The sequence below is a fragment of the Chanodichthys erythropterus genome, chromosome 9, assembly GCF_024489055.1.
Source record: "Chanodichthys erythropterus isolate Z2021 chromosome 9, ASM2448905v1, whole genome shotgun sequence".
NCBI lineage: Eukaryota > Metazoa > Chordata > Actinopteri > Cypriniformes > Xenocyprididae > Chanodichthys > Chanodichthys erythropterus.
Window position 1 is genome coordinate 26,429,265 of NC_090229.1, and position 23,271 is coordinate 26,452,535.

The following is a 23,271-nucleotide window of genomic DNA, read 5'->3' on the forward strand; positions in this document are numbered from 1 at the left end:
ATCCCATAAAGTCTTTCAGTCTTTACAGCTTTATCTTTATAGACTTACATGTTTAGGACATTTATTTTATTGCTGATAGCTATGCTAATTAATACATTGAAGATATAATAAATGTTGGGAGACTAAGCCCTTTTTTTCTTCCAAATATCCCCTTTGACCATAGTGAACTCTGCACCAGTGAATGAGTGCATGTGTGTGTGTTTGTGTGAGTGAGAGAGATTTCCCTTATGCAGCAGTATTGGCCAGAGAGCAGCACATTTCTGGGTTAAAGTCTTTGGGTACGTGCGAGTTTGTGTGTATGAACATAAGAATAGGGAGTTGCAGATTGCACATTTTTATTGCAGGTGCTTTGTTTGCACAGTTGCTGTACTGTTATGTATTTTATTTTATTGTCATTAATTACAGTGGTTTTCATTAAGGTTTGATTTTGCCTTTTATTTTGGATTAGAGTGTGTTAAATTCCTTCTAGTTGATGCAGTATAATTTAGACTCAGTGTGGCTGTATAAGACTAATTTTTCACTGCACAAATGTTTAATATAGAATGTTATGATTGATATGTGCCTGTAAATGTGAAGTTTGATAATGACTTTGTACAATCACATTAAAAGACGTTTATAAAATGGATAATTCTGGTACTTCATTCTGATCGGTTGAGTCGCCGTTGTAAATTAGTCTACAAACCTACACCAAATAATTATTTTTATAAACTAACCGCTCCATGTTGTGCCTTACAACATTCTAAATTCACTGTAAACCATGGCTTTATGGGAATTATTGCTTTATTTAATGAAAGACTTTTTTAATACTTGCTAGATAATCTAGTATTCATGTGAGAAGGTAGTGTTACAGTGTATATTATTTCAATCATGTAATTTCCTGCAATAGAAATAAAATACTATTTTCGTTTCATGTCCTTTGACTGTTTTTTTTTTTAAGTATTACAATCATGTTTTTAAATATTTATTCTGTAATAAATATCCTTAAAAATCAGTTTCCTCTATTGTCTCTGAAATTTGCCTACAATCATAAAGTCAATAAACTGCCATAAAAGTACTTTATAGATACTTAACAGTAAATGTAAACTTTGAATGCAAAGTTAAAATATATTGAACATTCAATGAGATTTTGCAGAATGTAGAAATACACACAGTGCATTTACTACATTAATGCTTATTTGTAATACAAGAGCAGATGCTCTTTAAACCGGAGTGTTATTTCTGCTACATTTTCCATTTTCCTCTTTTCAGAGTTTCTGTCATGAACAAAACAATTACTATCATGCAAAAATGACAAATATAAAACCTAAACAACAAAATTATAACATTCAACAAATATTACACAATATAAAAGTAAAATTATTCTAAACTATTGTTGTCATTTCATCATATCTAAAACTGGAATTGAGCTCCTCATTTATATCCGATATCACTTTGTCTCAGGTGTGACCTGGGCAAGATGATGGCAAAAGATGGACATGCTGAGTATCCTCATGAACATCTTCAGAAGGTGTTAGACAGTTTGACAGCAGTAATGCAATGCTATCGAGAGGCCCACATAAGGAGGCAAAGAGCTGACAGAGCATGGTGAGATTCTGTTTAGAACATTTCAGTGCAGTTGGTTGTTTTTCTCTCAAATGCTCGCATGCAGTAGTGTATGTAATGTCAGTCTTATGTCTTCCTTTCATGACTGCAAATTCAGTGTAATAGGTAGAAGAGCAGTTTGTGAGAGGTCTTGGGCTACAAAATGGCAATATCCCATTGGGTGGGTGCCTGGGTGGTGTTAGAGATAATGTCGGCCTTTACCGGACACGAAGTCCCTACGGGGATTTCGCCGTTTGACTTTTCGTAGTTTTCAAAGCTAACGTTGTCATATATGGCTTGGTTGTTGAGCTCCATCTCCTTGGCTTTTTTCTCTTGAATCTTTAGCAGAATTGCATTGTTCACACCAGGACCTGAGAAACACAGACAGTCAATTTTATGAGTTAATAAAACCATTCAATTTTGCTCAATCCAAACTTGTTCCAACTCTGTATTTTGTTCGTTGTTGATGATGTTGTTGTTGTTGTTTTTTCTTTCTTTTTCTATTTATAACAGTATTTATACATATTCATGTTTTTTTCCCACCGAATTCTCACACAATATATACAAATAAGCACACACAAAATTGTTTGGTTGGTTCAGGTATTTAGAATTGAATACTAGTGTATACTAGTAGTAAATGAGTATATATTAGTCTCTTTGAACTTAAAGGGTTAAAATGAAAATTATGTCATTAATCACTCATTTTGTTCCACACCCGTAAGACCTTTGTTCATCTTCAGAACACAAATTAAGATATTTTTTTTTAAATCCCGATGGCTTAGTAAGGCCTGCATCTCCAGCAATAAAACTCACTTTTTCAATGCCCGTAAAGCTACTAAAACATATTTAAAACAGTTCACGTGACTACAATTTTAATATTATAAAGCAACGACAATACTTTTTGTTCACCAAAAATAACAAAATAGCGACTTTATTCCACAATATCTAATGATGAGCGATTTCAAAACACTGCTTCATGAAGCTTCGAAGCTTTACGAATCATTTGTTTCGAATCAGTGGTTCAGAGCGCCAAAATCACATGATTTCAGTAAACAAGGCTTTGTTACGTCGTAAGTGTTTTGAAACTTCAATAGTTCATGTGACTTTGGCAGTTTGATACCCACTCTGAACCACTGATTCTGACTGATTTATTTTGGTATTAAAACTTTGTTTGAACGTTCGCCGGTTCCTGCCTCCTTCTTCCAGTACATACGAACTGCGTTACATTGGTGCCGAAACCCGGGAGGAAGGAGGGACATGCTGTGCGGGAGTGAAGACCGCGAGAGGCTGCCCTAGGCGGTGGTGCTGGAGCCTAGTGACAGGTGGGACAGAGAGCTCACTGCCGTGCTCCTGGGATGAGGTGAGGAGTCGCCACCGTCTGCCGTGGGCCGGAGCCTGCTACCGTCCACCATGAAGGGGAGGAGCAGGGGACGGCGGACTCGCTGCCGGCTGCTCTCAGCCGGAGGAGGCATCGCCGGCCGCCAGGAGGTGGACGAGGATCAGGCCGTCCACCGAGCATCCAGTGCCATCGCATGGCACCCCGAGGAAGAGCCTCTCGGCTGGCTGAGGACCAAGCGGCAGTGTGTCTGGGAACCGGACCAAGAATTTTTTTTCTCTCTTTTTCCTCTCTTCCCTCTCTCGTTCTGTCGCTCCTTCCGTCTCCTGTCTCTCGTTTCGTCTGTCGTTACCCCCAGGTACTGCGGCCGCCGAGACAGGCCCCGGGGGGGAGTAGAATGCAGTCTCGGGAGTACCCCCTGGCCTGCGAGGGGCGATGGGGGTATGTGACGAGCAGGGCGGACGAGAGCCGTGAGGGAACGGCGCGAGGCCGGTGATGCGAGAGATAATGAGCTCCACCTGCGAGACACACCGGCCTTGAGTCTCTCACGGAGTAGCTCCGGAAGCATAAAAGGTGGAGCGACGACAGTGAAGGACGAGAGAGGACCAAGCCTGCATATTGTTTTATGTTTTATTATGTTTGTGTGGCGGGCAGACGTCCGCGAGGGTCCTTGCCGGCAATACGTTCATTTTGTATTTGTTTATTTTGGTATTAAAACTTTGTTTGAACGTTCGCCGGTTCCTGTCTCCTTCTTCCCGTATATACGAACTGTGTTTTTAGTAGCTTTCTGCACATTGAAAAAGTGTTATTTCTGGCGATGCAGGCCTCACTGAGCTATTAGATTTTATCAATGATTATCTTAATTTGCGTTGCGAAGATGAACGAAGGTCTGGAACGACATGAGGTTTTTATTAATTAATTAAGTAATTAATGACAGAATTTTCATTTTTTGGTGAACTAACCCTTTAATTGAGTACCACTGACATAAAGTGTGTGGTTATGTGCTTGCATTCATGTCTGCAACATACCGAAGTAACTGAGTAGCACAGGCAGAAATATGAGGCCGTGGGCCATGCCGAGTAGAGTGATGACCAGATTGAGTCTGAAGAAGAAGATCTGGATGAGCTGGGCTTTAGCAAATGCCAAAACAATGATTCCAGGTAGGTTGGTCATTGCAACTCCTGCAAACACCTGGGAAAGAGAACATGGAAATATGTAATGGCGTCACAACTACACTGGAATAGCATAGCTAAGCAGGTCTTAAAGTCTAGCAACTTTGTTATTCTGGTACTCACAGCACTGCCCATGTTTGCTGTGGCTTCCTTTGCTCTTTCCACCTTTGTGTGGCGAATGCTGAGAGCAAATGAGCGTGTTATATGAGATACAAACTCCACTGATATACCAACAGCCTGCAAAACCAATCGACCATAAATACTGTCAGGGATTTCTCATGGCACAGTTATTAGTTTTATGAAATGCAAACTTGCAGATGAGTATCTCCAACACACTCACCGTCACAAGGTTAATAAGCGAGACGGCATTGAAATCGATGCCCCACAATGTCATGACGCCAACCGTATCCACAGTGATCATCACTATGGTGAGCAGGTTCAGAAAGCCCGATCTCAAGTCCATGCCGAGCAGGATACAACACACAACGAATGTGGGGAGAAGACACACGGCGATGTTGAACAGACCCTCATTCACGATGGTCAGATACTGTTCGTAATACACATATGTAATACTGCAAAATGAAAGATCACAGAGTCAGTGCACAGAGATCTTTAAACCTGGGCCAGCTTGAGAACTTAATGGAAACTTTACCGTTTTAGTATGTCTACAAGACATTTTAGTATATTAGATATCGATTTATTATAATAGATATTGTATATACACTAATGTTTCATGTATTTAAATGTATTTTTAAAAATACATTTGTAATAAAGAAGCTGCAATTAAATACACTGCTGTACAAGTATACATGAATTATAGCAGATCTATACAGGTGGAGCTGGGGAAGGTGGAGGGTTTCTGAAAGCGTGCAAGGATTTCCGATCAGCTGAATGATGTAATTGCAAGCAGATTTGGTTAAGGATTTATGAGCCTGTGCCATCTAGAGTTTCATGGCAGAACTTTGTATTTAAAATATAATAACTTTAGTGTGTTATTCAATATTACATTTAACGTTAAAATTTCAAGCACTTTACGTTACATGTACTTTATGTTTGTAAACATATCAAAATAATTGTATTGTACTTCTTTAAAGCATAAAGAATATTAAAAAAATATTTAAAATGTACTTTAAAGTAAAGCTTTTAATTTGTCATTATTGCAAAGTGCACTCTTTAAGTGTACTTAAGTGTGTTAAGAAACATTCATGGAAGTGTACTCTCCTTAAGTACACTTAAGAGGCCTTTTATTTAGTTAATAATACATTAAAAACAGACAGTACTAAAAAATATCTGAAGTACTCTACAAGTGCACATTCAGTACAATTAAGCACACTTCACCAAGTGAGCCACCAATTACCACTCAGGATTAACACATATAGACTACCCTTACTTTTCAAGACTTTGGTTCAACAAAAAAAAAAAAAACACAAAAAAACCTACTTTCTCCTTAATAATAAATATATATTAACATCTTTAAAAATGTCTTTTATGGTTTCATGACATCCCTGCTACACACAATATTCTATCCTGTAATTGCAAGAAATGTATAAAGTAGCTCAAGGATCCGTGATGTAATTTTGCAATTTATGAAGTAGCTCAAGGACAAGTTATCATTCAATAATATTATATTTACTGATTATCCCTTCTTATCTTATCCCAGAGAAGAAACAGCAAGGGTGAGGATGGTAAATACAGAAAGATAAGGAAGGATTAGAAAATGACACCTACGTGTAAGGGAAGACCTCAAAGTCAGGAGAGGTTCCTGGGATTTGCCTCATGGCCAGCGTGATATTATGCGCCAGTTCTCTGGCCTTCTGCAGCGCAGCCGTGAACTCCTGCGAGTTGACCAGAGGAGTGTGGTAGGCCATAAACCGAGAAGCTGAAAATATAGAGATGCCATGATGAATTGTGAGTCGACCGAATCTTAAATGTGTCTTAAATGAGCTGTTTGTAGGCCTTAAATCCCTGTTGAAAAAAACAGCATTTGCTGGTTAGGTACGTTTTGAAGCATGGAAGCTGGTTTGAGCTGCTTTAAGCTAGTCAAGTGCTGGTCCTAAGCAAATAGCTCCAGCTCAGGACCAGCATAAACCAGTTCAAATCATCTTCCATTGCTTCAAAACATACCTAACCAGCATATGTTATTTTTTCAACAGGGAATCTGAAAGAGAATTAGCATTTTAGCGATTAGCGGTTTTCAGCTTGTGAGTAAAACAGTGGCCTTTTCACATTTTATTCTATAACATAAATTACATTTAGACATCAAACATTGTGAACAATCCACCAAATAAGGACTAAAACTACCATAAGGATGTGAGTTGACGTGCTTAACGAATTGAGACAACTAGCCATTGTAGCTTAGCGACTTTTACCTTAACTTAGCTTTTAAAAAGTTTCAAGAATCACGTTTGAGGTAAAAATCACGTTTGAAAGTGAGTAATTTATGTTGTAGAACAAAATGTTAAAGTCTCTAATTGGAAACTACTAAATTCTGAGGGATGTGAATTAATCTACAAACTGATGTTATGACAGGGATTCTCAATATATTTGACTTCAAGGACCCCAGTGTCCCCATGACTTTTCAAGTTGTTTGTGATTACTGGATAAAAATTAAGGGCACATAATATTTTTATTCACAATTTCTACCTGATAAAATTTTTTAAAGCTTGGCATAATTACCCTGACAGCAACATAGTGACGGCACAGATCCGGCCCACATCTAGTCCGCGTATAAACCAGGTAGGAAAATGTTTATTCATTATAAAAATGCCCATTTCGTTTTAATATTTTATCAATTACCATAGCCATTGTCTAGATCTATAAATCACACTATTAAAATCACGCGACTTCATATGTCCAGGTTTTCGAAAACCATAGGAATTTTAGTTCTTCAAAGAAATACAGTTGTTGAGGGGGTGAATTAAAATAGGAAATAACTTGTTTTTTTTAGCTGTTTTGTCTTATTTAAAATTATTTAATGTAATCTTGAAGCCCTATTGGAAGTTTGCTGACACCCCCTAGTGGACCCCGGCCCCTTGGTTAAGAACCACTGCTATAGATTGTGAATGCAAAATGGTACACGTGCAAATTCATGTATCTCACCTATTACTTCCCCAGTTTCATTGTCTCTAATCACAGCTTTATCATAAGCTCCCAAACCACTGGAAATGAAATGAAACATTTTTAGTCAACACACTATTTTGCTGACCATAATAATGGACAGCAAATATTCTAAATATTCAAAGCTTCTCTTCAGTCCTTCAGATGACCAGATGCAGTAGCTTTTCTTACCCCTTTGGACACTGTAGGTCAGGTCTGTTGCTCAGAAAGTCTGGCAGGAATCTGTAAAACTCTTCAACACTAGGCCGCAGAACCCCATCTGCGGGGGTTTTCATACACTTCCGGGCACATGTAAAAATACCCGCTGTCAAAGAAAGTTTATATTTAGTTGTCTGAAAATGTTGCATTTAACCATATGCATAACAAAGAACAAGGCTTTAAAAGTTAACTGATAATGTATACATATTTAAACACTTACTCTCATTGGCAGGACAAAATGATCCTATGTTTGAGCCAGTCGTATAGAGACGACAACATTTAGATCCAGGGTTCAACCAATCAATATAGTCATCCACCCAGGAGGATGCTGGGATAGCCAAATAAGATCTAGAGCAATAAGCAAGATTGTGATTTTGTGATGTGGAACTCCTTGTATTTTGTAAAAATGTATGAATTTCTTTGTTTTAACTCTAATCAAGTGGAGTCTGCAAACAAGTTGATAGTTCATAATGACACTATATTTAATAAAAATCTGGCTTTTTACCAATAGTTTTACCAAGTTCTTTGTCACTATTCTACCATTAATGACTGCAGAGGCAGTATTCAAAGAATACTAAGAGGCAGAAGTGATAAAAGCTATGTTGTTACTGTCATTTCATTGTATAATTCTCAAACATTAATGCTGGTATCTTGACAGGACCGTGTCACTGTGAACTTTCAAGATCGATAACACAAATCTGAAAGTTCAAGGTCTGATGTGATGCAAAACGAGGTAAAGTGTAGAGGAGTGCTACCAGAGCACCAAATTACATTTTTAGTTTATTCAGAAGGACATGTCTAGAGGAGATATATAGTGCTCACTGCTCAGGGTACTCTGTGGCGTATCGGATCTTCTGCATAAAAGAGAACTGGTCACATCCCACACTGGAACACACTGCATTCATGCCCTCTTCACTGGTGAAATTGAATCCTTTGGTCGTGATGAAATACGTTGGCACACCAACCTCGAAATACTTATTAAGGTATGCAAAGTATTCCAACATGTAGGAGTCCTGGTAATATTTAGACACAGAGGAAGTTAGAGACAACACATATTATTGATTATTGATTATTGATTTTTTTTTTTTTTTTTTTCTTAATTGGAATTTGGTCATGTATTATTGTTGGCAGGTTAGTACGGTGTTAAATAAACTTCTGTACTTACAGTTGGCATGGACAGTTCCTGATCTAACCCCACTTTTACATTGAACAAGAGGAACACAGAGGCACAGAACATCACAAGGAACACCACCATCTAAGAGAACAAGACATCATGATACATGATACTACAAACCCAATTCCAAAAAAGTTGGGACACTGTACAAAGCTCATAAACTTATATTTTATTCACAATAGAATATAGATAACATATCAAATGTTGAAAGTGAGACATTTTGAAACATCATGCCAAATATTGGCTCATTTTGGATTTCATGAGCGCTACACATTCCAAAAAAGTTGGGACAGGTAGCAATAAGAGGCTGGAAAAGTTAAATGTACATATAAGGAACAGCTGGAGGACCAATTTGCAACTTATAAGGTCAATTGGCAACATGATTGGGTATAAAAAGAATCTCTCAGAGTCTCTCAGTGTCTCTCAGAAGTCAAGATGGGCAGAGGATCACCAATTCCCCCAATGAATCTGGAACAATCTCAGTGCGTAAGGGTCAAGGCCGGAAAACCATACTGGATGCCTGTGATCTTCGGGCCCTTAGACGGCACTGCATCACATACAGGAATGCTACTGTAATGGAAATCACAACATGGGCTCAGGAATACTTCCAGAAAACATTGTCGGTGAACACAATCCACCGTGCCATTCGCCGTTGCTGGCTAAAACTCTATAGGTCAAAAAAGAAGCCATATCTAAACATGATCCAGAAGCGCAGGTGTTTTCTCTGGGCCAAGGCTCATTTAAAATGGACTGTGGCAAAGTAGAAAACTGTTCTGTGGTCAGACAAATCAAAATTTGGAGTTCTTTTTGGAAAACTGGGACGCCATGTCATCCGGATTAAAGAGGACAAGGACAACCCAAGTTGTGGGGCTTACACATCTGGAAAGGCACCATCAATGCTGAAAGGTATATCCAAGTTCTAGAACAACATATGCTCCCATTCAGACATCGTCTCTTTCAGGGAAGACCTTGCATTTTCCAACATGACAATGCCAGACCACATACTGCATCAATTACAACATCATGGCTGCGTAGAAGAAGGATCCGGGTACTGAAATGGCCAGCCTGCAGTCCAGATCTTTCACCCATAGAAAACATTTGGCGCATCATAAAGAGGAAAATGCGACAAAGAAGACCTAAGACAGTTGAGCAACTAGAAGCCTGTATTAGACAAGAATGGGACAACATTCCTATTCCTAAACTTGAGCAACTTGTCTCCTCAGTCCCCAGACGTTTGCAGACTGTTATAAAAAGAAGAGGGGATGCCACACAGTGGTAAACATGGCCTTGTCCCAACTTTTTTGAGATGTGTTGATGCCATGAAATTTAAAATCAACTTATTTTTCCCTTAAATTATAAATTTTCTCAGTTTAAACATTTGATATGTCATCTATGTTGTATTCTGAAAAAAATATTGAAATTTGAAATTTCTACATCATTGCATTCTGTTTTTATTCACAATTTGTACAGTGTCCCAACTTTTTTGGCATTGGGTTTGTATTACACATTTTATTATATAAAAGCATGTAAAAGACAGAAAATCTCCAACCTCCTTTGTTTCTTCAGTAGAACACAAATGATGATTTTTAACTCCAACCATCTGTCAGTCGTATAATGCATGGCAATGGTAACAAAATCTATGAGAGTAAAAAAACATGCACAGACAAATCCAAATTAAAGCCTGCGGCTCGTGACGACGTATTGATGTCCTAAGACACGAAACGATTGGTTTGTGCAAGAATGTTTTTTTAGATCATTTTTTACCTCTAATACACCACTATGTCCAACTGCCTTGAGCACGCACACAGCATCCGGTGCGTGAGGTGTGTACGCGTTCTGGCATAGTATACGCAAGCGCCAAAAGTGATCTTTCATGCATATATACGTCACTCATTGTTTACACAGTGCGCAAACATTGTAGGTATGACAACTAATCAAAATGGTACTTATGTGCTTTTCCGGATTGTTCAAACAGACTTGAAACTAAAAGATTAAGTTCTCTCGCGCGAACTCATTCGGGAGTGTTGACTTTCCACGTATTCTCAACTTCTGAGCCTGCTCGCCTGAAGTTATGGCTGACTGCTCTTCAGCTGGATATCAACACACTCATTAACGTGTTAAATTTGTTGAGGGTCTGCAGCGTTCATTTTTCCCCTGATGATTTTACATACCCAGGAGATGATCACGTATGACTTAAACCATCAGCTGGTTTTTCCACATCCAACTGAGGTATGTGAACAAAATCTTTGTATGTGTCCTTTTTATTTGTAAAGCTGCCCTCACGAAAAGTAACAAAATAAAATGTTTTTTAATGGTTTACTTCCATTTGTATATCAACTGTTGTACTACAGGCACCATGTTTAAAGCCGGAGCCAGAGCGCATACACACCTCACGCACCGGATGCCGTGCGCGAGCTCAAGGCAGTTGGACATAGTGGTGTATTAGAGGTAAAAAATTATATAAATACTGTTCAGTTTCTTGCACAAACCGATCGTTTCATGTCTTAGGACATCAATGTGTCGTCACGTGCTGCAGGATTTAATTTGGATTTGTCTGTGCATTTTTTTTTTACTCTTATAGATTTTGTTACCATTGACATCCGTTATACGACTGACAGACGGCAGCGGTTGGAGTTAAAAATCATCATTTGTGTTCTACTGAAGAAACACCTACATCTTGGATGCCCTGGGGGTAAGCAGATAAACATCAAATTTTCATTTTTGGGTGAACTATCCCTTTAAAGCCTTTATATATAATTCATTATAAAAGTATTTTAATGCATTATTTATGCCTTGTATGGTCTCATGAATAATTGTAACAACAGTTATAATACATATCTATTCATTGTTGCACCTTTAGAAAGTATAATGCATTAAAACACATGACAAACAACCAATTTCAGATGTAACAAGGAATCTGAAAATATTATAATTATAATGCATTTTTTTTATGAAAAGATATAATGCATTATGGATATCTTTATGATTCCTTATAAATTAAGCTTTAAATAAAGTGTTAAAGGTTAACACAATAAAAATTGAAATGCTTTTCTTTTCACTATTGTTTCTATTATTATTATAGCTGTATTAATGTATTACTTGCTGCTATTGAGGTGGGATACGGGTAAAGTTAGGGACAGGTTTGGTGGTATGGGCAGGTTTAAGGGTGGGTTAAGGTGTAAGGGATGGGTCAGCAGTGTAAATATAAATGTAATTACAGAAATTAATTACAGATGTAATTACATGCAGGTATTTTTTTTTTAAAACCCTTTGATGCACAAGCTATGAAAACCCCTTCTAATGCGCAACATGGGTCAAAAATGACCCGTATTCACTTCCTATGTAATTTCAATCATGGTTGAGTGTTTCTTTGCTGAATCTTTGAAAGAAATGTATTTTATCATTAATTTATTCCAGGTATTCCTTAAATATCTTGTTTTTGATTGACAAAAATCATTATGTTCATTTTTTCTTTCTTACTTTATAAACAAACACAGTTTTTGTCTGTCTACATCAATTTTACACACATGGGTCAAAAATGACCCGTATTCATTTCCTATGTAATTTCAGTCATGACTGAGTGTTTCTTCGCTGAATCTTTGAAAGAAATTTATTTTATCATTTATTTATTTCAGGTATTACTTAAATATCTTGTTTTTGATTTTCTACAAATAATTATGTTTATTTTTCTTTCTTACTTTATAAACAAACACAGTTTCTACATCAATTTTACACACATGGGTCAAAAATGACCCGTATTCATTTGTATTTTGAAATGTATTTTGTCATTTATTTATTACAGGTATTCCTTAAATATCTTGTTTTTGATTTTAACAAATCATTGTGTTTATTTTTTCTTTCTTTTTTTCATAAACAAACACAGGTTTTGTATTTCTATATCAATTTTACACACATGGGTCAAAAATTACCCATATAGAAACCTTTGCAAATTTTCGCAAGAAGGAACATATTTACTGCAGACAACTGTTCATCCGCCACACATTTCATGTCTCAACATGGCTGCTTTTGTATATTTGATGGATGAAAGACATGTTATATTTCATATAATAGGCTGTATATTATATTTCATAATTTGTATTTTTTGTCATAAACCAATGCTACTGGTCACCTTTTACATCTATCAGTGTTCCTGAAAAGTAACAGTTTTGAACAAGGTTTCTGTCCAACAGTGAAAATATATAATAAGTGTATCGATCAACAGTGATTTTGAATTTCTTTATCTAGAGTGTTAATGGCTGGTCCTCAACAAAACTGAGGTGGATGATGACATCACTGTAAAAAAAGCTGAAAGTGTACTTTGCGAACAGTCAAACGCAATTTAAATGTGTATGTGCAGGGTTGCACATACACAGTTACAGAAATCCGGCGGAAATTATAAAAAGTTACACAAATCTGTATGCTGACCTTCACGTACACATAAAAAGTGAAGTATACGTTGGCCTTTAGAAAGGTAATGACACACACATTCAAAAAAATTCATTCAAAAAGAAAGGAAAAATTAAAATAAGGATTTGGTTATTGAGTAATAGATGGAATAATGAATGATAAAATTAATTTATTGTAATATATGCGATATAGAAAATAACTAATTCGGGTCACTTTTGACTCATGTTGTATTTGTCCAAAACTGTTACATTTCAGGAACGCCGACAGACATAAAGGATGACCAATTGCATTGATTTATGACAAAAAATTAAAAATTATGAAATATATAGCCTAATATATTAAATATAATAAGACTTACATCCATCAAATATACAAAAGTAGCCTTGTTAAGATGTAAAATGTGTGGCAGATGAACAGTTGTCTGCAGTAAATATGTTCCTACTTGCAAAAATTTGCAAATCTTAAAGATTTCTATATGGGTCATTTTTGACCCATGTGTGTAAAATTGATGTAGAAACTGTGTTTGTTTATAAAGTAAGAAAGAAAAATAAACATAATTATTTGTAGAAAATCAAAAACAAGATATTTAAGTAATACCTGAAATAAATAAATGATAAAATACATTTCTTTCAAAGATTCAGTGAAGAAACACTCAGTCATGATTGAAATTACATAGGAAATGAATACGGGTCATTTTTGACCCATGTGTGTAAAATTGATGTAGACAGACAAAAACTGTGTTTGTTTATAAAGTAAGAAAGAAAAAATGAACATAATGATTTTTTACAATCAAAAACAAGATATTTAAGGAATACCTGGAATAAATGAATGATAAAATACATTTCTTTTAAAGATTCAGCAAAGAAACACTCAACCATGATTGAAATTACATAGGAAATGAATACGGGTCATTTTTGACCCATGTTGCGCATTAGAAGGGTAGTGATACAAAAATGATTTTTATTAAAAAAGTAAGAAAGAAAAAATTAAAATGAGGATTTGTGATGATCAAAAACAAGTTAATTGAGGAATACCTGGAATACTGAATGATTAAAATAATTTCTTGCAAAGATATAGAAAATAAAAACTCAGCCGGGTCATTTTTGACCCATGTTGTGCATCAAAGGGTTAATGTAAGTGCAATGCAAAAACATGTACACAATAAGTGCATTGTATCAAATGATTAATTTAAATGTAAGTACATAGTAGTTAAGGCCACCTAATATAAAGTGGGATCCCCCATTAAATCTATGAATAAAAGACATTTGAAAAGTAGCAATTGTAATAAAAATCATAAAATGCCTGTAGTTGAAGAAACCATAATACGTACCACTATTACCCTGCTGACAGGGTTGAGCAGTGCAGGGGCATAGTATTTTTTCATTAAAGGGAGCAGGACGCCCTGGTTGGGTTCGGATGGGTGTGGAGTTGACACAGTAACGCAGCAAGCTATCTCACAGCGGTTTGCATCTTGTCGTCGAGCATCAAGTGAGAGAAGAGCCACAAAGGCAGTCATCTGTAGAACGAAGTCCATGAGCACAGCCAAAGCTGCGTATAGGGCAAACGACTTCACAGCCGGCATAGTGCTCAAAGCACCTGCAAAGAGACAATGAGGGAGTGTTTAGTCACTCGTACATGTTTAGATGGAATTAATCTGAACCCATTGACTGCATTATATATGACTCAGGAGCTGAAAGTACATTATTGCCACTATACATGAATCATATCACTCTTTAATTAGGTTGGTACATATCTGATGCTTTATGCTTCACTGACATGCACAAGTGAGTAAAGGTCAAGCAATATAATAAATGTTCCTTATTTCTATCTTTGTTTTTGTTTTTTCTCTTGTACTTGTGCTTTATGGGGTGAAACAGAGTTTAAGATCAGTGGGAGATTCTTACCCAGGAAGAAACAAACAGATTCAGACAAACTGCAAAGCAGCATGCTGGGAGCCACATTTCCAAGAACTCTCCCGATATGTTCCTCCCTCTGCTCTCCTGGTCTGCGCATATCTCTCTGATTGAGATTAAACATGGAAAAGACAGAAAGAAACCATTTTATGGAGTTATAGTCATAGTAGTGGAGACATAAATTAATATCTTCAAATTCAGTGTGACCATGGACCACAAAACCATCAGTTAAAAATCACATGGGTATATTTGTAGCAATACAATACAGTCAAAATTAACATTTTTTCTTTTACCCCTAAAATCATTAGAATATTAAGTAAAGATCATGTTCCATGAAGATATTTTGTAAATTTCCTACCGTAAATATATCAAACATTCATTCTTGTGAGTGGATATACATTGCTAAGGACTTCATTTGGATAACTTTAAAGGCGATTTTCTCAATATTTGGATTTTTTTGCACCCCAGATTTTCGAATCGTTGTATCTCAGCCAAATAGCACACGTACATCTCGGAGACGTCTATTTGATGTGTGTGTTTACGTCTGGAAGACGTATTATTTAGGGTGTTTGCTCATCTGGAATACGTCTATAGGACGTATCCTGTCAGATGTCAAATAGACGTTTAGAAGACGTCTTTAAGATGTTTATGATTTAGAATGTATGTAAAACTGACATCTTAAAGACGTCTATTAGATGTTTGTAAACAGCAGATGCTTTCCAGATGAAGTGATCTTTAACAGACGTCTTGCAGACGTACGTGTGCTATCTGGGATTGTCCTATCCTAACAAACCATACATCAATGGAAAGTTATTTATTCAGCTTTCATATGATGTATAAATCTCAATTTCAAAAAATTGACCCTTATGACTGTTTTTGTGGTCCAGGGTCATATATATATATATATATATATATATATATATATATATATATATATATATATATATATATATATATATATATATATATATATATATATATGTATGTGTTTGTGTATGTGTGGATATGGATATGGATATTGATGGATATAGATATTGATGGATATACACTACCATTCAAAAGTTTAGGTTTGGTACAGTAAAACAGAAATATTGTGAAATATTATTAAAACTAAAAATAACTTTTCTATTTGAATGTATTTTAAAATGTAATTATTTCTGTATTGCCAAAGCTGAATGTTCATTATCATCACTCCAGTCTTCAGTGTTCAATCTTCAGAAATCATTCTAATACGATGATTTGATGCTCAAGAAACATTTTTTCTTTAACATATTTTTGTTTGTAACAATGCAAGTATTTACTGTGATTTTTGATTAATTTAATGCATCTTTGCAGAATAAAAGTATACATTTCTTTAAAAAAAAGACCCCAAATTTTTGAACAATACTGTATAGAGCTGTGAAAGAAGTCTGTAAGTGAAAAAAAAAGTTAATTTAAATTTAAAGCTGGCCCTAGAAAGTATGTCAGAAAGATAAGCTACAAAGAAAAACAAAATTAAGAAACCAGAATTACTCAAATAACTCAACATACCTGATATTCTAGAACAAAAATGAAGATGTTATCAGCTCCCACAGCAAGCACGAGGAAGGGCACCACCTGAAGAATGACCAGTGAGGACGGAATCCCAATCCAGGCATAGAAACCCATTGAGGCTATGACAGAGCAGCCGACGACCAGAATACCACCCAGTCCTACCAAGAACTTTGAGTCTACCTAAGAAAACAATCATACAACCATGGTTTGTTAAAGCAGCATTAAAATATATTTACTTGTCAAACTAAACCAATGGATAGTTCATTCGAAAATACTTTTAGAAATTTGGAAATGTCCTGATGTTTGACATGCTAATGTATACTCAATCTAAAACTATTTTAAACATAAGTTTTACAATGATTACTCTTCATTTTTTTCCATACTCTGTTCAATTTTGAGAAAAAGATCAATTAAACAATGGAAAACGTTAAAAAAATTAGTATATGGCTTAGGATATATATTCATGTGTAATTCTGAGACTATTATCTATTGTGCAAAAATAAAATATTATATAAAATATATATTTACAAAAAATACATCTATATGTATTTTCTTTTTGATATCCAGAATGTATAATTTGAATTGTTTAGGGCTGCATTTCCCAAAGCAAACTATGGTCGCAAGTTCCGTCGTTACCAATAGAGTTCAATGGGACTTACGACCATAGTTGACTAACAATGTTGATGTTGAACATGCTGGAGTTTCCATTTATTGCAAGAAAAGAAATGCTTCTTCCTTTATTCCTTGTTATCTGAAATGAGGAAATTCCCAGTAAGCCATTAACCACTCCGTTACTCACTCACCAGGATACGCTTGCAGGATGAATATTCCCCAAGAGCCACGGCTATGTAGAGGAAGATGACAGCATAACTTATCATGAATATGGGGATATCCTCTGCAGTCGTTCTGTTAATCTCATCCTCCAAAGACCTCTGGAAAGCACCAGACCGTTTGATTATGAGACTATTAAACACTGACATCATTGATCTCTACAGCATGTGTTCAACCAGAATCTCACCTCAGCCATGTAGGCAAATGTGAAACTTGTGTTTGGGTTTTTCTGATATTCCTGGACAATTTCAAGGAACATGCTTTCCCACTGCTGAACCACCTTAAATTTAACGTCGGATCGTGCATAATTGTTCAGAGAGAAAGTGAGGATCAGGGCCTCAGCAGTGGTGTATTCCTCATCTGAAATTATAACGGAAAGATGAAAGTCAGCTCGGTTAAACTTTAAGACAATGATGAGATGATAGCAGCTAGTTTTGAGCCTTACCCTCATATCCTCCTACAGCCAGGAAGGGAAAGACAGGGCCTCCGTAGTCTGCCATGCAACTCATGCCAAGAGCTGTGATGTCTTTAAATGATAATGGAGAGCTGTGGGCAAGCAGAATATAATTATGTTATGAGTGATATTGTTTTTATAAAACAGTTCAATAAACAAGACTCATTTGAGTAGCTTATATTTTAGACACAGTATTGCCAGTTACATAGTCTATTTTTGCATCAACAACAAAAATTGTTCTAAACGAAGCTCAATAGGTGCTGTTTTATTCCTGAATGAAATTGGTTGAGTGACTAATTCAATGACTCTCATAAAAGACTTAATTTGAAATAGCAAACTACTCTTTCTTTTATATTATAGTAGTAGTATTTTAAAATGCTATATAGGAGCTAGTCACTGGCTTCAACCCGAATATGCATGCTTCCTACACTATATAGTAGGCAAAAACAGTCAAAAGAAAAGAGTAGTATGATTGATAAAACAGCATGCACAAAGTACCCAGATGGCTCTGGAAGCGCATGTCCTACGGATACTTTACATGCCATGAGGCCATGGAAGAGGATTTGTGAATGGTTATGTAGTGATGCAACTAATGCTGGTAAGTCAGATGACAATGACATCATACTAAACATATATTTTTAACAGTTTCAAAGTACTTATTCAAAAGAAGTACCTACCCAGAGTATGCAAGTAGCCATAAAGACTGTGACTGAATTTGAATTTAGCATATATTAATAGTTATATTAATATACAATATTTTGTATTGTAGTAATAGTACAAATACTAGCTTAAGAGAAGAGTATGCTACAGAATTCTGAATTGAACTACTTCTTATTTTGTTCCTGAATGAATCATGTATTTTAATCAATCATTGAGCAAATGATTCAATGACTGACTCATAAAGAATCACCTGATACCAAAAAATCAAAAGTGATACAAACAGTAAAAATCGTCCCAGTGCTTGGAACAAAAACTTGTTCAGTGGAACTCCAAATTTCTGGAAATGTAAGATAAGGTAATGTAAGAACTACAGATATGGCCATGTGACTTACTTTACACAGTAGATGAAATGGTCCCTCCAATCGACTTCCTTAGTCACACCGAGTTCTGTCATGTTTGCTTTGGCATTTAGGTTGTCAATGCTATTTTGAAAGTACTGCGGTAGACTGTTGACAGCACAGTCTGTTAAAGAGGGGTTGTCTGGATTGAGTGGCGCATAGCAAACATCCTTTAAGCTTGCAGTTCGGTTTAGTTCATCTGACCAGAATTCAATTGCCTGGATTCTCTGCTGAAGCTCCAACAGCTCTATGATCAAATCTGTGAGAAAGAGAACATACTCTGTAGGCCTGTATTTTACTGACTGAAACATGAGATTCAGTGGAACAGAAAATTATCAAAAATGAAAGCATTGCTACATAAAACACTGATTAGGACTGCATGAGGCTAAAGGTACACATCTATACTTCACAGTGGTTATTCAAATTGTGAATGGATAATATTACAGAAAGCTATGAGCAAAAACATTTTCCGGTGAAACAATAGACTTCTCACAGTATGCTGAACTTTGGCAGTCACGTAAGGGGCTTTCGGACCAAATAGTTCTAGGAACACAGTTATAAGAACTAGCCACTAGTTCCCCAAGAACTCATTTCTCCCCAGGGCCATGTTCCTGATTGCATTTGCACAGGCAATAGGAACTCTGAAGCAGCCGACAACGGCGTCTGTTAGCGCAGCATTTACAAATGCTAAAAAAACGGTGGATGGAGGATGTCATGAGCTGTGTTTGTTGTGTGTCGTGGGTTTCATGATAAAGGAGAAGGAATGTAAATGCAAAATTTATGTGATTTAAGTCTACTTTCTTACAATGGACTGCAAACTCACATTCAGATATATTTCAATTTAATCAACAACTGATGGATAGGATCAAGATAGAACCCATCCTACTTTTTTTTTTTCCTTTTCAATAATCCATGCATGGTACATTACAATACGGAAGAAAAGATCTGTTGCTACTTCCGTTGCACTGCAACTTTAGCGCAGCGGGATTTGATCTAAATAGTATGCCTTCTTTTGTACATGTTTCACGATTATTTGTTAATTGTGACAACCATATTTGTAATCACAATTATTTTTATTTTTTTGATTGATTGTGTAGCCATCAAACTAATTATTTGACCAACAAGTTAAACAATAGGAAGTTTTACCTTTAGAGATGATGCCACTGAAGTTCTGTTTGCCAAAGAGTAAGGAGTCATAGGAGTGGCTGGGCCGGTCTGGAGCTATCAAGATCAGCTGATTGGTGCGATAAAATGGATCAAAATGCGTGTCATGGAAGTCCTTCTCACGCATGGCACGACTTTGAGGTGCTGACCATAGCTGGACAGGATCTGTGGTCAGTTCTATTTTTTTTATTCCCACTGCGAATACCATCACAACCACAAGACAGACCAGAAGCACAATAAGAGGATATCGTGCCATTATGGTTCCCCAGGTCTGGAAAAGAGAACCTAGGAAGTCCTGAGTGGCAAGACTGGCTTTGTCAGAGCACGTAACATCTTTAGGACTGATTTTATGTTCAATCTCATTTTCGTTTTGGTCCCTGGTCCTCTTGCCTTTCTGAGCCCTCCTTGACTTTTGGGAAGAGCTAACGCACTCTAAAACTACGTAACACATAAAAAGAATAAAGATGCAGGCAAAGATTGTGATGCAGATGACAAGGACGCCATCTAGTCTACCAATCATGAATGGTTTTGGTAAAGGTGCTGGCGGTGGTACAACTGGACAGGATTGCTCACAATCCTGACAGGAACAGGCCTCACCACCTGTAGGTGTCATCTCGTTGCAATTCAATGCTCTTCCTGCAAATGGAAATGCTCCTGGTGGGAGTCCAGCGGTCTGACCTTCCGGCAAGAGCCTGAAATTAATATCCAGAGGAGCCAGTCCATTGCTCGAGTCACCCTGGAAATCATACCAGCGTTGCGGCGTACACAGAGTCGAACCATAGCGGCCGCACATAGTGGCAATAGCGAACCCTCCCGTGGCTGGGATTCGTACGTTTTTGCAGGATCTAAATGATGCATCTGAGAAGTTGGTGGATATGTAAGCCTCGTAACCTACCACAGCTTCCTTGACAATGCCAGTGGGTTGCGTGATGTTTGCGGTTTTGGTGATTGTTAACAGCTGACTTTGGTTGGGACTGCAGGTGGTGGCACAGTGGAGATGTGCAAAGTTTTCTGCGCAGGATGGGCAGCGGATCAGCACGGCTTTGGACAATGTCAGGCTGCTCTGTAGAGCTGTGAGCTGCCTGATGGAGCAGCAGCCGAGTGTTTCACCATCACCTTTGGCGAACATTGGGCACACAGATTTGAAAAGTTCATAGTGGTCTCCTGTCACATTCACAGCTTTTCTGTAGTCCTTACAGGGTACCCTAGGGGGAATAAGAGCCCCCTCCACGGATGGGTTTAGGCCACAGTCCTCATAAAATGAGCAGTAGCCTGGTTCATGCTGACCACCAGTGAGAACCTGCAAAAGACAGAGATAAAACATAGATAAGGATGTAACAATCTGTAGTTTAGTCAACAGTAGATCTGTATCACTGGATCTTTAGCACTCAGAACTCAACAATAAGGGTCTTGCCAGCATTTGATTGCAATCTTATGCTCACCAAGGCTGCAATTATTTGATCAAAATTACAGTAAAACACTAATACTGTGAAATATTATTATGTAATAAAGTAGTTATTAATAAGTAATAAAGTAGAAGTAGATATTAGGCTTCCTATTAAGTCTTTCAGTACAATAAATTTAAAAAAAGATCTTGGTGCCATAAAATAATCCCCCAAATGGCTGTCAGTGGGCCGGTTTCACAGACAGGGCTTAGCCTAAGTCAGGATTAGGCCTATAAGTGTGTTCTATTTTAATATATTTTAAAATAATATTTTTTCCCCGTGATGGCAAAGCTGAATTTTCAGCATCATTACTCCAGTTTTCAGTGTCACATGATCTTTCAGAAATTTATTATTCTAATATTGCTGCTCAAGAAACATTTCATATTATTATCAATGTTGAAAACAGTGCAATGTTGAACAGTGAAAACATATTGAAAACAGTGAAAACATATATATTTTAGGATTCTTTGATATCATAAAAACCACATTTATTTGAAATATAAAATATACATTCAGTTGAATTTAATACATCCTTGCTGAATAAAAGTAGTAATTACTAACCCCAAACTTTGAATGGTATATATTATTCTTTTTTTTCATTAAAAAAATAAAATAAAATGAAAGGAAATTAAATGTTTTCTTTATAACTTGTAACAAATAATGTTCAGAAGTATCACACTCTGACTCACACACATTTCACAGTGAGAAAAAGTGTGGATGTGATCAAATGAGGTGATATTTGTTTCATATTCACAAAAAACAAATAAATCTAAAACGATTCACCAAAATCACAAACAAATACACAAATAAAAAACATTTGATAAATGTATTTACTTTAGTAACAGATTTTAGTCTTTTGCTAATGCCTCTGACCAATCAACCAATCACACTATAGCCAGAACATTTTTAATAAAGCCAAGTCTGGATGGCTATCATTGGAAAAAGCATAACATCAACCGATTTTGCTGAACTGATTCTGAATTTGATGACAACCAGAATCCATTGGCAAAGACCATAGGCATAAATGTGTATCCCTGAAATCATTATTTTTTATTCATAGACAATATTCATTCTGCACATGCTGACAGAAGATATTGTACGGTCAAAAATCCATACACATTTCAGTATCTCATTATTATGAAATGCGTTACATTTATTTGTGGATCAATTTTCTATTTGTGAAAATGAAACCAGTATCACCTCAACTCATATTATTGATCCCTATCCTGCATATAAAAGAGACTTGTGGAAGCCAAACTTTGTTATTTAAACATTTAAAACAGCCCATTTCAGATATTTTGTAGGACGGTTCTGTCTTTCATATTCAAAACATGTCAAGTGAAAACTTACCACGCAAACAGCAAGTGACAACAATGTAACGGACCGTCCCCAGCTCGTTCTTTGGAAATGCATTTCTCTTCCTAATCCTTTACTCTTCTGTGCATGTGGAGTGTTAGTTCCAGCGGAGAGATGAGGGCAGGAGGACGTCAGGAGCTTCAGGTAGCAGAGCGATCCCTGCACTATCTCTATCTGTGCTGATACAGTAGAGAAAGACAGGAGGAAATGAAAGGCTTTCTCACTCTCATTGGATGATCATAAGTGATACTGATGATGACCAGAGTCTTATCTGGCCTGATGTTTCCACCAACCAACCAGAATGGACAAAAGCCAATCCAGCTCACTGATCATTAACTAGATGGGCAGACTAAACCAAAGGTGTCTGTGTAGATGCTTTGGAACTTTGAAAGAACAAAACACACCCACCAAAACCTGATAACCAGCCGATGACTCTCATTAATAAAATGTGCATTAAACTATGGTTTACACAACTGCAAAACAACTGCAATTATATTTTTCTTTTTTTCCAGTGGTGTGATTCATATTTGTA

General features: G+C 36.6%; 1 protein-coding gene across 1 annotated transcript; it reads right to left on the reverse strand.

The window, feature by feature from the left end:
• Positions 1–1,730: 1,730 nt before the first annotated feature.
• Positions 1,731–22,960, reverse strand: npc1l1 (NPC1-like 1). The gene is made up of 19 exons (XM_067395189.1): positions 22,734–22,960; positions 19,921–21,238; positions 18,769–19,033; positions 17,708–17,808; positions 17,450–17,622; positions 17,235–17,363; positions 16,429–16,611; positions 14,890–15,004; positions 14,316–14,581; positions 8,570–8,659; positions 8,227–8,417; positions 7,625–7,752; positions 7,378–7,510; positions 7,189–7,247; positions 5,818–5,968; positions 4,430–4,661; positions 4,213–4,326; positions 3,946–4,108; positions 1,731–1,952 (listed from the first exon to the last, which is right to left on the reverse strand). The coding sequence occupies exons 1-19, from the start codon at positions 22,794–22,796 to the stop codon at positions 1,738–1,740; spliced, it is 4,089 nt and encodes a 1,362-aa protein (XP_067251290.1). The 5' UTR covers positions 22,797–22,960; the 3' UTR covers positions 1,731–1,737.
• Positions 22,961–23,271: the final 311 nt, after the last annotated feature.